The sequence below is a fragment of the Electrona antarctica genome (genome assembly GCF_951216825.1).
Source record: "Electrona antarctica genome assembly, chromosome: 11".
Taxonomy (NCBI): Eukaryota; Metazoa; Chordata; class Actinopteri; order Myctophiformes; family Myctophidae; genus Electrona; species Electrona antarctica.
Genome location: NC_136792.1, coordinates 23,933,259 through 23,946,192, shown reverse-complemented (window position 1 = coordinate 23,946,192; position 12,934 = coordinate 23,933,259). Strand labels below are relative to the sequence as shown.

Below are 12,934 nucleotides of genomic sequence, written 5' to 3'. Positions count from 1 at the left end.
ATTCCTATTTTTTGAAACATACAAATATATTTAGAAGAATCTCTCTGTCGATTTGAAGTCCAAAACACAATGGCTATGTTTACACTGGCAGCTGAGAATCTGATTATTTGGCCTATTAGTCCACTTGCCAGAATGTTTTGCTAGAAATGTAGAGTATGGGTCCCCACCATTTAGAAACTGCTGAGTGCTAACTTGGGCAATTTTCATAATAGGGGGTTATATGTGACCATACCATTATTAATACATTTTCTGCAATGTCTGAACACGTAAATCTAATCTGATTGCTCTCAATGAACAGTTTTGACGGACACTCAGTCCTAAAGATCACAGCTGAGAAACAAAGGGGATTTGTCTGCAGTGTGAACACAGCCAATGAGACAAGGAAATCGTCTCTGTCAGTGGAGCCCTCATAATGTCCAAAACTGTTACTTTTCAGGATTCAAATAAAAAAATAGCAAAAGTAGCAGATCTACAATCTTGAGGATCTGCTACTATTGAGATTGTTGTGCGACACTGTAGTATGATAATGTAGGCACTAATTTACAAACAAAAAACACAAAAAAGTTATGGACATGAGAGGTTTCTGCCCGACAACAGCGAAATGCTCCTTCAGTTCATGATGATAGAAATTACCAACGAGATGTTGTTCACTAACAGGGGTATACTTGACTTTCCAGCTCTTCAGTAAACAGAAAATACATTGTCAGGTTAAACAAGTGGAATTGGAAGTGATTGATTACACAAAGAGATAACACTGTAAACAAAGTGTAAAAGCTGTTACTCTCTCCTGATTGGCTGAAAAGGTCACCTACCTGAAAATGTTTTTTTCTGTTAATTAAAGAGCTGGAGAGACAGGGACTCCTGTGACTGAACAAACACTCTAAATTACTATTAACCAAAACATCCTACCTTTAATGTGCAACTTGACATGACTGTACAGTGAGTGTTAATAGGAGTATAAAGATCATAGTTTACCTAAACTTATCCACTCAGTCCAAATGTCCACACACTTCACTGAACTTGCAAAACTTGGAGCAACGATGCAAACCACTTGTTCCGTTGAGTCCAGGTCACACAGAGACCAAACTACACTGCAGACCAGTCCAACAGTCCAACAGGCTTGACATTTAAATTCACCCTCTTCTCTTCTCTTATCTCCTCTCTATCTCTCCTCTCTCTCTGTCTGGGCAGCTCCCGGTAGATAACAGAATATGGTTGTACAGTACTGTCTGCAGGCATGCAGGGCTCTCTCAAGTGTGATCGTGTGCATCTGTATGAGTGTTAGTTGGAAGAGCTGTTGTCATGTCTGTCTGTTTGAAATCTGAATAACTGACACTATCTGACTCTGTGTGCTACCAGACAAGTAGGTGGGGTATGTTTGTCTACCGTTCAGCCCACACCCACAACTCCAGAGGAAAGCTCCTGTATCCTGATACTAAGTGGGTGTGGCTTAATTCTATACTTGACAAAACCTTTTCCTCCGAGGTGGAAAGCCTGGTGATGTGAGGTTAGACAAAACCCTTTGTAATTGTTGCCAGTCACTGGCCATGAGACAAAGTGATAGCAAAGTGTTTTCATGAACTGTAAAAGATGTCTTGTGTTGAGAGTCACATGTTGATGGAGAGGAGATGTATCATTCGTTTTTAACTGTGCCGAATGTAGTTGCCACAATGAAGGAAGGAGGTCCGAATAAAGCAGAGAAATGTTAAATGAGAGATGTTGGATGTCATTAAAAAACAGATGTAAGCAGTTCAACCTGCATACAAACGAATCACGCTACTTATACAATACAGATAGCCATGTTCCAGTATTACAGAGATGCTGGTTAAAAATAAATACATACATATTACATACATCTTTTTACTTTTTACTTACTTTTATACTGCAATGAATACTGCAATGTAGAAATACTCTGTTACAAGTAAAAGTCTGGTAATCAAAGTTCACTTGTCTGTCACTTGGAGCTAGAGTGTAGTGAACCAGCTTACCAGTTTATATAAAGGAGAGGGTAATGACTTTCAGTGTCTGTCAGAAATCCTGTGCCCCCTCAGTGTCAAGTTTATGTGAGATGAATTACCTGAGTTATCCGTCTTCAGAGCAGACACCTCCTTCTGCAAGTTAATGCAACTTTGTATAAAGTTGCATTAATTGAAATAAAATTGTAAGATAGTAAACAGAGCGAGGCAACAATAGGGCAAATATGAAAACGATTGGCACGTATGTGTCTCAGTACATGCTTAAAATGTATGTTTAATACCTGTATTCCACGTCTCCAGCATCTGAATCCTGCTGGCCTTGGCCTGCTCCAATCTCAATATATCAGAGTCCAGACAGAGGTCAGAGGTGGAGATGGCTTCTCCATACTGGATGTGAGTGAGCTTACATCCTGTCCCTGACCAAGTACTGTCCTAGATAACACAACACCACCACCAGGTGGAGCAGTGGAGTAACAGCAGCCTTCATCCTCAAATCTCACTTGGATGGTTCAGCTTTATATAACTAAGCAGCACAAGGTCATGAATATTTAATTTGTATCAAAGTTTGTGGGAAAGCCTGCTGCTTTGTGTCCTCCAACTTATTCTGCCTTTTGTGTTGGCTAGCACATAGGGCAGCTATTAATTACTTGCGCAAGCAGAGCGCGCAAGTACTGCGATCGGCTGGGTATGTATGTATGCCGTGTACTCCACCGGCCAATATGGCGATTGGCTGGGTATGTCGGTGTAGCCTACTCCACCGGCCAATAAAGGACCACTGTTCTTGATGACGTAACTACAGTACGTTTCAAGGTTGGTATAAGGTCAATAGGGGATGTATGTATGTATGTATGTATGTATGTATGTATGTATGTATGTGTGTGTGTGTGTGTGTGTGTGTGTGTGTGTGTGTGTGTGTGTGTGTGTGTGTGTGTGTGTGTGTGTGTGTGTGTGTGTGCGTGTGTGTGTGTGTGTGTGCGTGTATGTATGTATGTATAGCAGAGAGCTCTAGGAGCAGCAGTCGTACCAAGACAGAGAGCTCTATAGGGACTCTGAGCAGCAGTCGTACCCAGACAGCAGCAGAGAGCTTTAGGACTCAGAGCAGCAGTTGTACCAGCAGTGGTGAGCGCACTTCATGGCGCGCTCTGCTTGCGCACAAGTAGGCCATACATGGGCTACTTGTGTGCAAGGCGCAAGTTCATGTGGTGCCGGCCTGCGCGCACATGCTGGTGCTTATCAGTGTGACGTTGTCTGATAAGATAAGGCATCTATGCTGTTTGCTGTACACTTTATTTTGAAAGAATCTGATGATCATGTTTTAGGCACTCCATCTTTAATATCTCCATATTCTAACCTTTTGTGTTGTTGTTTTTTGCAAATTAACGCCCTACTTGATCATACTCAAGTGTCACACAAAAACACAAGTATCAGATCCACCAGTTTTAAATGTGGCGTGAAGCATCCTTTTAGCCCAAATGTCTGTCTGTAGGCTACCTCATGCTTTACATTTCTGAAAGTATTCAATCAATCAAAAGACATCTGACTGAGAAAATTGTTAAATTGAGTACTCCTGTCACACTCACATGAAAGGAAGGACCCCAAAAATGTAGAGAAGGGAACACATGAGATTGTAGGCGAAAGCTCTTTACTGAACGGAACACTCACAAGTACAGTGAGTACGAGGGAAAACAGGCAAACAAAAGTTATTGCAAGACAAACAAACAAACAGTAACTCAAACTCATTAACTAACACATGACTGAACACACTGAGACTGAATAATCCGGAGAAATGACAATCTGGCTTCCTTTAAATACCAGAACACTTAATAACTCAAGCATCTTAGCTGTGTTGCCCATGTGGAATCAGTCCCTCAATCAACTCAACTCAACTCAATTGTTGTCAAGGAATGTTTTATTGTTCACTTGTTCTGAGACCATACACAAAACCATGGTCCAACTCCTAAAATCTACTTGTTTGGGACTTTGTGTGTCCAATAGTGTGTTAACCATCTACATTTACAGGGGTCTTCAAATTGGGGTCCGGGACCCCTAGGGGGTCCTCAGAGATACTGCAGGAGGGCCGCCTGTGTCATAGAAACTTTATTTGTTTTTTAAACCCTCATATCACAACTCTGGGGGAAACAGACAAAATCTCAAGCTCACAGCACGTCACAGACGTTGCAGATTCAAGGCTATTCTCTGCAAAGAGGTTTGGTGTAGAGGGAAATAAGAGCAGGCCAAGTACCAAACCAAAAGGTCAAATTTACAAAGCATTGCGGGTTTAAGTCGTAAAATGTCTGAAAACCTGTTTCATCTCTCTCTCAGCTAAGGGGTCTTTGGCCTGGAAAACGTTGAAGACCCCTGGTCTACATTAATGGGGTCTTGTAACAAACAGTGGTTATCTACTGTTACATATCTACATCAGCTGCGTATGAGCTGGCCCAGATACCGATGATGGTGATGAAGCTGACTGATATGAAGATGATGTAGAAGATGAAGAACAGGCGGTCAATGACGAAACCCACCTGGAGCCACTCCTCAGAGGTCTGGTTCCCTGTTAGCTGCTGGTCCACCTGGAGGCGGATGGTCTGGAGGTCTTTACCCAGCCTCCCCAGCTCCTCCAGGGCCTTACCCTCTACCTCTGGCTCGCTCTCCCCTGGAGCTTTGTCCACTACCACCAGAGGGCAGGCATTCACTTCTAGGAAACAGGTATGCACATGTCATGATGTGTAAAATAGCTCAGCTGGGCATACAGGGTAAATAGACCACTGGCTTTGGGTGAACTGGGTGTATAAAAACAGCCAAGTTCTGAACTGACTTCTGGTACATTCAGCTACATTAGTCCTACTCCTAGCTAATTCAGTGCATGTGCTTGCTATTCCTGAATGTTATATGCCATGTGTTGTTTATGAGAAGTTTGTTAACGTCACCTGATATAATCAGATGTATAGAAATGTGGACTTGGTTAGGCTACTAAAGTGGAATAAAACGCATATATTATTATTGAATATAACTCATACCATATTATTCCCATACCTGTGTTAGTTTTTTCTTTGGGCTTTTGAGGAAGGCCTACAAGAGGGCCCAGTATATGTAGGACCGACACCTGGACCCACCGGGGGACCGGAGAGAGGTGCCCACTGGAGTCACACAAGAGATTGGTGATGAGGATGGTCTCTAGTAGGCTGGCCACCATCAGAGCCAGGCAGAGACAGAAGAACACATCTGGGAAGAAAGAGAGATATAAAGGGAGAGCAGACGGAGGTCCACTGCATCTGGAAGTCAACATGGCAGCACATTTGAAGGGTTATATTCCAAACAACACAGAATGGCATTCCAGTTAAGGTGTACAGGCTAGCTACAAAGCCATGGTGCAATAACTACAAAAAAAAGAAGAAAAAAAGGACGATATTGGGTTTAAAAGTGTTTCAACTGAACTTATGAGAGGTATGCTGCTTCCAGTGACGGGCAGCAGGTCATTCATCATGAGCAGGAAGACGGTGTAGCCCAGGATGAGGGTCATCTTGAAGGAAGAGCGGTCGACACCCTGAGGAGGAAGCAGGAAGCTGAAAAGGTCCACTGTGGTGAGGAAGCAGCTGGGAAGGATGAGGTTCACCACGTAGAGAGTAGCCCTGCGCCTCAGCCTGATCTACACAGGGGACAAGAAGCCTTATATTGTTATACAACTAGTCGATTCTGAGAAGTCCTGGAAGAGACGCACTGTGGGCCTGGCGCTGGTGTATCGGTCCGGGCACCTATAGGCTGCAATGCCTGACAATGTGTTGAGGGTTCGAATCCCGATCCCCGATGACCTTTACTGTGTGTCGCTCCTTGACGCCGTCTCTATCTCTCTCTCTCTCTCTCTCTCTCTCCCCCCATTTCCTGTCGATCTACTGTATACTATCAATAAAGGCAGAAAAAGCTAAGAAATAAATAAATAAATGACACACTGTGATTGGCCAGTGGTCACTTTGATTGGTAGTTCTGCCTAAGGGCCGATTCATACTCCTATTTTAGAGCCGAATAAAAGTCGGTTCGGCTCTGAAGAGCCTACAATGTGACGTCATTTGAGGTTCGGGGGGGGCGGGTACCGTCCTAAAGTCGGCTCTTCGGTGCTACTGAAAATTTCTGACGAGCCGAAATCATTCCGGCACTACAGCGGTAAAATAGGAGTATGAATCGGCCCTAACACTCACCCCAAATCATGATTTATGATTCTGTCCCTGTCAGGACATACTGTACTGTAACTCGAACATCGCTGAGTCGGCTGAAGTTGACTTCGAAACGTTCGGCACGGCGACTCGCTCAGCAGTGCCTCTCGTGGCTCAAGTCCGCTTAAGACGGCTCGCCTCCATTGCAGACAAATAACTATACCTTATTGGTGGAAGAAATGTCTGTGTATTTTGGAAAATTTGTGGCGGCAAGTTGGGGCTGGTAGTCTAAGAGGTACGCCTCCGAGGCAGGTACTGGAATGGCTGTATTTGAAAGTGACTCCGCACTTCCTTGTTGTGTCGTTCTTGCATTCAAGGCAGGCAGGGCAGGGCTTGGCATCATCTAGTTGCCATTAAATTATACACGTACAAGAACAAATCAATCCTGAGTTCACTGCATCCGGGTTCAGAGAATTATTACTACAAATATATTTTTTTTTACTACAAATAATTTAAGAGTTAAAGCGCTGGTGGAGCCTGCCCACCACCGTGGAGCATGCGGGTTAGAATCCACCGTGTAGTGGTGCATCTGGCTTTGTCGCGCATCTCTAAGAAGTTGTAAGAACACAATTTATATTTTGTTGAGGGTGATATTTGTCACAGTCACTGCACTTATTGCTACAGGTTGGGGCGGCACCTGTCAGCAGGGAGTGTTGAGCGTGGGGAGTAGGACGAGGGCTCCACATCCTCCCGGTGGGGGCTCCTCATTGGCAGGTGAGTCAATTGGATACAACAGCAGTGACAACACACAAATGTCTGTGGGGAGGAATTAATTGGCCTAACGACGAAAGAGCAGAGAAAAGGAAGAAAAAAGCAAAAATGTACGTACATGGAATGCAAGCTCTTCGATGCCTCCAATAGTATAAATCACTACAGATTTAGTGTATGTGATGTCCATCAGCTCCCACTCTCCCATGGTTGTCATCACCTCCTTGGAATGCTCCAGAATTTTGTCCAGTGATTTCCCAAGTTTCAATCTCACCTCATTCTCTGAGAGGAGAAGAAGAGATCAGGCAAGGAAATAAGAAGTAAAAGGTAAGTTGTAACTTGTTCCTGTCGGGCAGAAACCTCCTATCTCCACATTTTAATCATGCTACAGCGTCACACAAAAGCATCAAACTAGCAGATCCACAAGCTTAAAAAAAGCATTTTGAGCTTGTAGATCTGCTACTTTTGATGCTTTTGAATTTTAATCCTGAAAGTTTTGGACACAACTGTATAATGTTTCCACCCAATATGTCCATTATTCATTATTATTAGTATTACAAATACATGTGAGAGAACAACCAAAAACAATTTGTTTCTGAAACAAAAATAAATGTGACATCTGGGTGCTGAGGAGGAGCCCTTCTTGAGCAAAACGGTGCACCTCACCAAGGTACACCCAGGAATTGAAGGTGAGGGTGCACTTCTGGACGTCAAAGGGGAAGGTGTAGATTTCAAGGTTACAGGAGCTGACTATCCTCATGGGCAGCGCCTCATTTATCCTGCCGTGATGATAGGCAGTCACGTACGGGACGGACGGGGCGTTGTTCTCCTCTATGCTGCAAGACAAGAACAAAGCAGAACAGCAGGTTCATCACTGGTGTAAAGAGACATACAGCTTTAGAATGACATTTGGTCAGCATCAGAAGCTTTACGATGTATCAGAACAACTCTACTTGTTAACTCATTGATGCCTGATGCCGAATCTGGGAACGCCTTCTAGGGCCTGACCTAAAGTCTCTGAAAACCTTCAAATTCTGATTCATTCTTTTTTTTAAATAGTTATGTTGCTACATGTATAGCAATAGCTGATCAGAGAGTGCAGCGGCATCAGAGGTAGAACAACGTATAGGTTGCACCAGGCGTCAATGAGATAATCGTGTAGAAAGTACATGTAACGGAACTCACAATTCGTTGATCACTACATCTGGTATCCAAAACTTGTTTCTGGGTAGAGAAATCCTGTCGGTGCCACACTGGACCGGGTCCCAGCTGAAGAACTCATTCCCCCAATACTAGAACGACAAGCCAGTGTTATTGTGCTGTACACAAATGAGGCCTGCAGTAGGTTATATGGATGCTGTGTTGAACCATTAAGACCTGAGACCGATTCTACCAATGTCTTTAACAGTATTCTGAAACACTTGTGTTGCTATGAGTGGTGATCAAACTTTTTCCATGTCAAGGACCATCCAAATTATGTATTTGGTCTGTCGGTAATTGTTTGCATTGTTTAAGATAAAATACTCACAGAATCAAGCCAGATGTATGTAGTCAGAAGTTGAGCTTTTTCATCCTGTTTTTTGTTTTTATTTTATTTTTAAAGAAAAGAAAGAAAATAATGATAATTAAGAAATATATCATTCATTATATTAGGAACTGTTATTTTACAAAAAAGAAGACAAACCAGCATAGACAATTGACAGATGAAATTTACTACAAGTCCATCCATACTACTACTAATAATAATAATAATAATAATAAATGTATTTATAATGCACTTTACATTCCTCAGAATCTCAAAGTGCTACAGTAGGCATTAGGCAAAAATATGAAACGGTAGGCAAAAGCAAAAAAAGAACATTACACGATTAAAAGCACACAGTTTAGCATCAAGAAAAAAAACAACCGTTATTGAACATGAGGTCAAGGAATAAAATCAGTGGGTTTGGGGGAAAGCCTTATTAAAAAGGTAGGTCTTTAGTCCTCTCGAAGCAGTCGATTGACTGTGGCGCTCTCAAGTGTGCGGGGAGGGTATTCCACAGTTCAGGGGCAGCTGTGCAGAAGGCCCTGTCACCCATGGTGCGCAGGTTGGCCGTGACGGGGTTGAGGCAGTACTTTGAGGTAGAGGGGGGCATTTCCGTGGACGCATTGGTGAGTGAGCACTGAGCAGGGATATCTTGTATTGTGTCCGGAATGCGACGGGGGGCCAGTGAAGTGAGCGGAGGATGGGTGTGATGTGTTCTCGTTTGCGCACTCTCATCAGGATCCTAGCAACGCTGTTTTGGATGTATTGGAGCCTTTGAAGGCTCTTGCTAGGGATCCTGATGAGAAGTGCATTACAGTAGTCCAGCCTGGACTACAGTAGTCCAGCCTGGAATACTGAATAATTAACAACACTTGAAATACTATAATCCCCTTGTCTGGAGTGAACGGTCGGAAACCTTAGGAACGGGTGCCAACATTGGAACAGGGAAGTGTGATCACTGGCACATTGGCATAAGTGTGAGACATAGGTTTTCTGGTTTAAAATAAAATATTATTTAAAAAATGTAGTCAATTAAATTAAGTCCTCTCACATTTGTATCCAAATGACACCCTGCATATAATTCTACATTCATTCAAATGTGGGTCAGGGAGGGAGTCTGGGAGATAGGTAGAGGGTCTCAAATAGAATATTAATTCAATAAAAAAGGTTGTTGTATTTATGGACAATCAAAATCTGTTGGAAATTATTTAATTTGATGTTGTGTTAATGTTAATATGGCACACTATCAAAAAAAAGAAAAACATGCCACTTCAAGTTCACATCAAAAAGGTTGCTGGCTTGTAATAAGTATGTTGTGGAGAACAGAATGTTCACTGATTCTACAAGGACATACCACGCCGAGAATGCTGTACAGGGTGAAGGACATGTTGACATAGGTGGGTGTGGACATGTTCCTGACGGGTCGTATGGCGCTCAGGTTGAAGACTGGTCGCAGAGCCTCCAGGAGAGCAGGGGGATCCGGACGCATACAGTTCAATACAGTGTAGGCATCGCATGGAACTGTGGGACGGACGACTCTGGTCAGGATCATGCTGATCCTCATGAGTTCACTTAACGTCTGTAAGAGAACAAATAACCACAGTTATTTGTTCTCTTACAGACGTTAAGTGAACTCATTAACCACTTAAACCAACCTTGTATACCTTGTACAAATTACAATGAAGGGTGAATATTAGCCCCAGTATGTTCCCTCAGCACTACGCTCATTTTGTAGCTCCAGCTACAGAATGAGCGTAGGGAGAGGGCACATATGGGGCTAGGTGAATATACAAGCTCACAGCATGGTGAATTGGGACACGTACGTTTGTGAGCTTACTTTAATATATTCTGTTATTATCAGGGGTAGGCAACCTTACCTTAGGCACAGGGCAATGTGATCACTGACACGCTGGCATAAGTGTGAGAGACGATTTTCTTTTAATATTAAATATATTTAAAATAATTACATTCATTCAAACTCTGAATTCTAAGTTCTGACTGGGGAGGGAGTGTGGGAGATAGGTGGGGTTATAGTCTAATCCTATTTCAAAAGAAGAAGAACAAATTAAGGTTGCTGTATGAACAATCATCTGAAATATTGTGTCATGACATGTTGATATGGCACACTGACTATCAAGAAAATAAATACATGGCACTTCATGTGAAAAAGGTTGCCAAACCTAGGCTACCACAATTTGTCCCAACAACATTTCACTGGTTGTACTTGTATAAGTTAGTGACAAATAAAACCACCAAGATTCTTGTAGATATGCTTTTTTCTCTATTTCTGAACATTGTGAATGTTAGAGCCTACAGGTGGATGCTGGGGTGGTGATTGGAGCAACATAACAATACAAATGAAGCATAAATATTAAAAGACCACTCCTTACCTTTAATGACACCGACAGTAATGATGCACAAAATCACAAAGGACTGGACGGAAGGCTGGAGCAGCTAAAATCGACATTAACAAGGTTAAAGGACAACTTTAGTTTTTTTCAACCATGGTTCATATATGTTTTAGGTTGTTATTAGAGAAAGTAAAAGATGAGTGTTATTTTTTTTTCCATTTGCTGCTTTTTCGTTTTAGGGATTTTAGCTATTTTTGACAGGGGGGCGGGAGCATTCGAACATGGGGCTAAATATGTATATTTTTTACAAAATATTATGGCGATTTCTTTATTATTATTTACTATAGTCCTAATGGAACACAAGAAATTACACCTGGCCACAAAATATCACAGGATCTATTGAATGTGAAAGTAGCCTACTGGGGGGAAGCAATAGATCCTGTAATCTTTTGTAGCCAGATGTAATTTCGTGGGGTCTAGTATACTATAGTAAAATAAAAATCACACCCTTGTGAAGTGATGGGCGCTAACTCATGTTGATTAGGTGATGTAATGGTGATATCAAACTTAAATTCTCTTTATTGTTAATGGCATTTAATGTTTGTGTTAGGGACAAGATGACGTCAATTTTCCCTTCATTGTCAATGGCGTTTTAAAAACAAACATTGAACTAAAAACAAACATTAAACCTGTATAGGAGGCGCCCCTCAAAAAAGAAATCGCTATAAAAATGTGTTAAAAAAAAAACATATTTAGCTCCATGTTCGAATGCTCCCGCCCCGTTAAAAATAGCTAAAACTGCTAAAACGAAAGAAAGCAGCAAATGAAAAAAGAAATAACTCATCTTTCTTTCTCTAATAACAACCTAAAACATGAACCTTGGTTGAGAAAAACTAAAGTTGTCCTTTAAGTAATATAATTAACAGTAAAATATGACAGAAGTGTTGATCACAATCAGAGCTTAATCAATTTTTTGATTACAGTAACTATGCACCATGAAAACATAATTTACCTTCAGTTTAGAATTCTCGTCAGCCATCACACTGTTTTCCAGTTTTTAACGGTCTCGGAGTGTAATGCTTTCTTCAGTTTCCAAATGGCTGGAGATCACAGATTAATTTATAACCAATATAAGGTATTGATTGATTGATGTGTGCAGACTGCGGATGGAAATGAGCTTCTATAGCTATGTTTACATGAGATAACTTTCAGCTGATTGAATTGTATGTTCAGTAATGTACATTAATCCTGTCCAAATAATGTAAAGTTAAAATAAACTTTCCCCAGAACACAAGTCATTACTGGATCATAGTTTAACGATCCAATTTCATCATACGAATCAATTATTCCGAAAAAATAATTGCAGAATTGTACAATGTTTCTAAAACTATACAGAAGGATATAATCCAATACTTACAAACTCTTGCTAATCCCAAATTAACCTTGTGTCATCAGGTTTAATCAAAATATGTAGTGGCACAGACAGCATAAAATAAGCCAAAGCATGACTTGGGTAAAACCTTCAGCAAATCAGGTGGTTTTTTACATGTCTGTATTTACCTGTACGTGTATGAACAGCAGTGTTCAGCTGTGGTGGATGACTGTGGTCAGTCTGTGTGCACTCTGCACTCTGCAGCCAGGTGGTGAGAACTATAACCACAGTGGAGTGTGACTCACACACCGGGGGGGGGGGGGGATTCACCCTCAACTCTTCATGAAATAGCAGGGGTGAAAGCTGCAATGATGGAAGTACTCAAATATTTTACTTAAGTAAAAGTATCAATATCCTATTGTAGGAATAGCCTGTTAGAAGTACAAGTTCAGTATTCAAAATGTACTTGAGTAAAAGTACAAAAGTTTTGCCATGAAAATGTACGGTACTTAAAGTATCAAAAGTACCTTGGTACCGTTGGTACTCTAAATCCTTGAAGTGGTTGCACCACATAAAACATAAAAGTAGGCCTAGGGGGGGGACAGTCAGACAGCAAAGGTTGTTCGGCATGAGGAGACGCATGTGCATTGAAGTTACATGACTGTATTTGGTCAAACAGGATATAAGTTATACCTGTTCAAAGTTATGCATTCAATTGATCACTATAGCACCACCCTTTGGCCAATGGTTGTGGGTTTCATGTCTAGGCAGGGTGACATAGCCCACTACCATAG

The 12,934-nt window shown here is 41.7% G+C and overlaps 2 protein-coding genes across 2 annotated transcripts in view; both read right to left on the bottom strand.

Annotated features, from left to right (window-relative positions):
• ano7 (anoctamin 7) overlaps nt 1–1,046 on the bottom strand; it is a 44,892-nt gene extending 43,846 nt beyond the window's left edge. The window contains exon 1 of the mRNA XM_079514746.1: nt 976–1,046. The gene's annotated coding sequence lies outside the window, so the exon portion shown is untranslated. The remainder of the gene's footprint in view (nt 1–975) is intronic.
• Nucleotides 1,047–4,381: 3,335 nt separating this feature from the next.
• Nucleotides 4,382–11,807, bottom strand: LOC306932057 (5-hydroxytryptamine receptor 3C-like; the record flags this gene model as incomplete). Its single annotated transcript, XM_079513762.1, has 9 exons — nt 4,382–4,671; nt 5,010–5,198; nt 5,412–5,622; nt 7,014–7,174; nt 7,559–7,728; nt 8,078–8,184; nt 8,421–8,465; nt 9,772–9,996; nt 11,781–11,807. The coding sequence occupies 9 exons, from the start codon at nt 11,805–11,807 to the stop codon at nt 4,382–4,384; spliced, it is 1,425 nt and encodes a 474-aa protein (XP_079369888.1).
• Nucleotides 11,808–12,934: the final 1,127 nt, after the last annotated feature.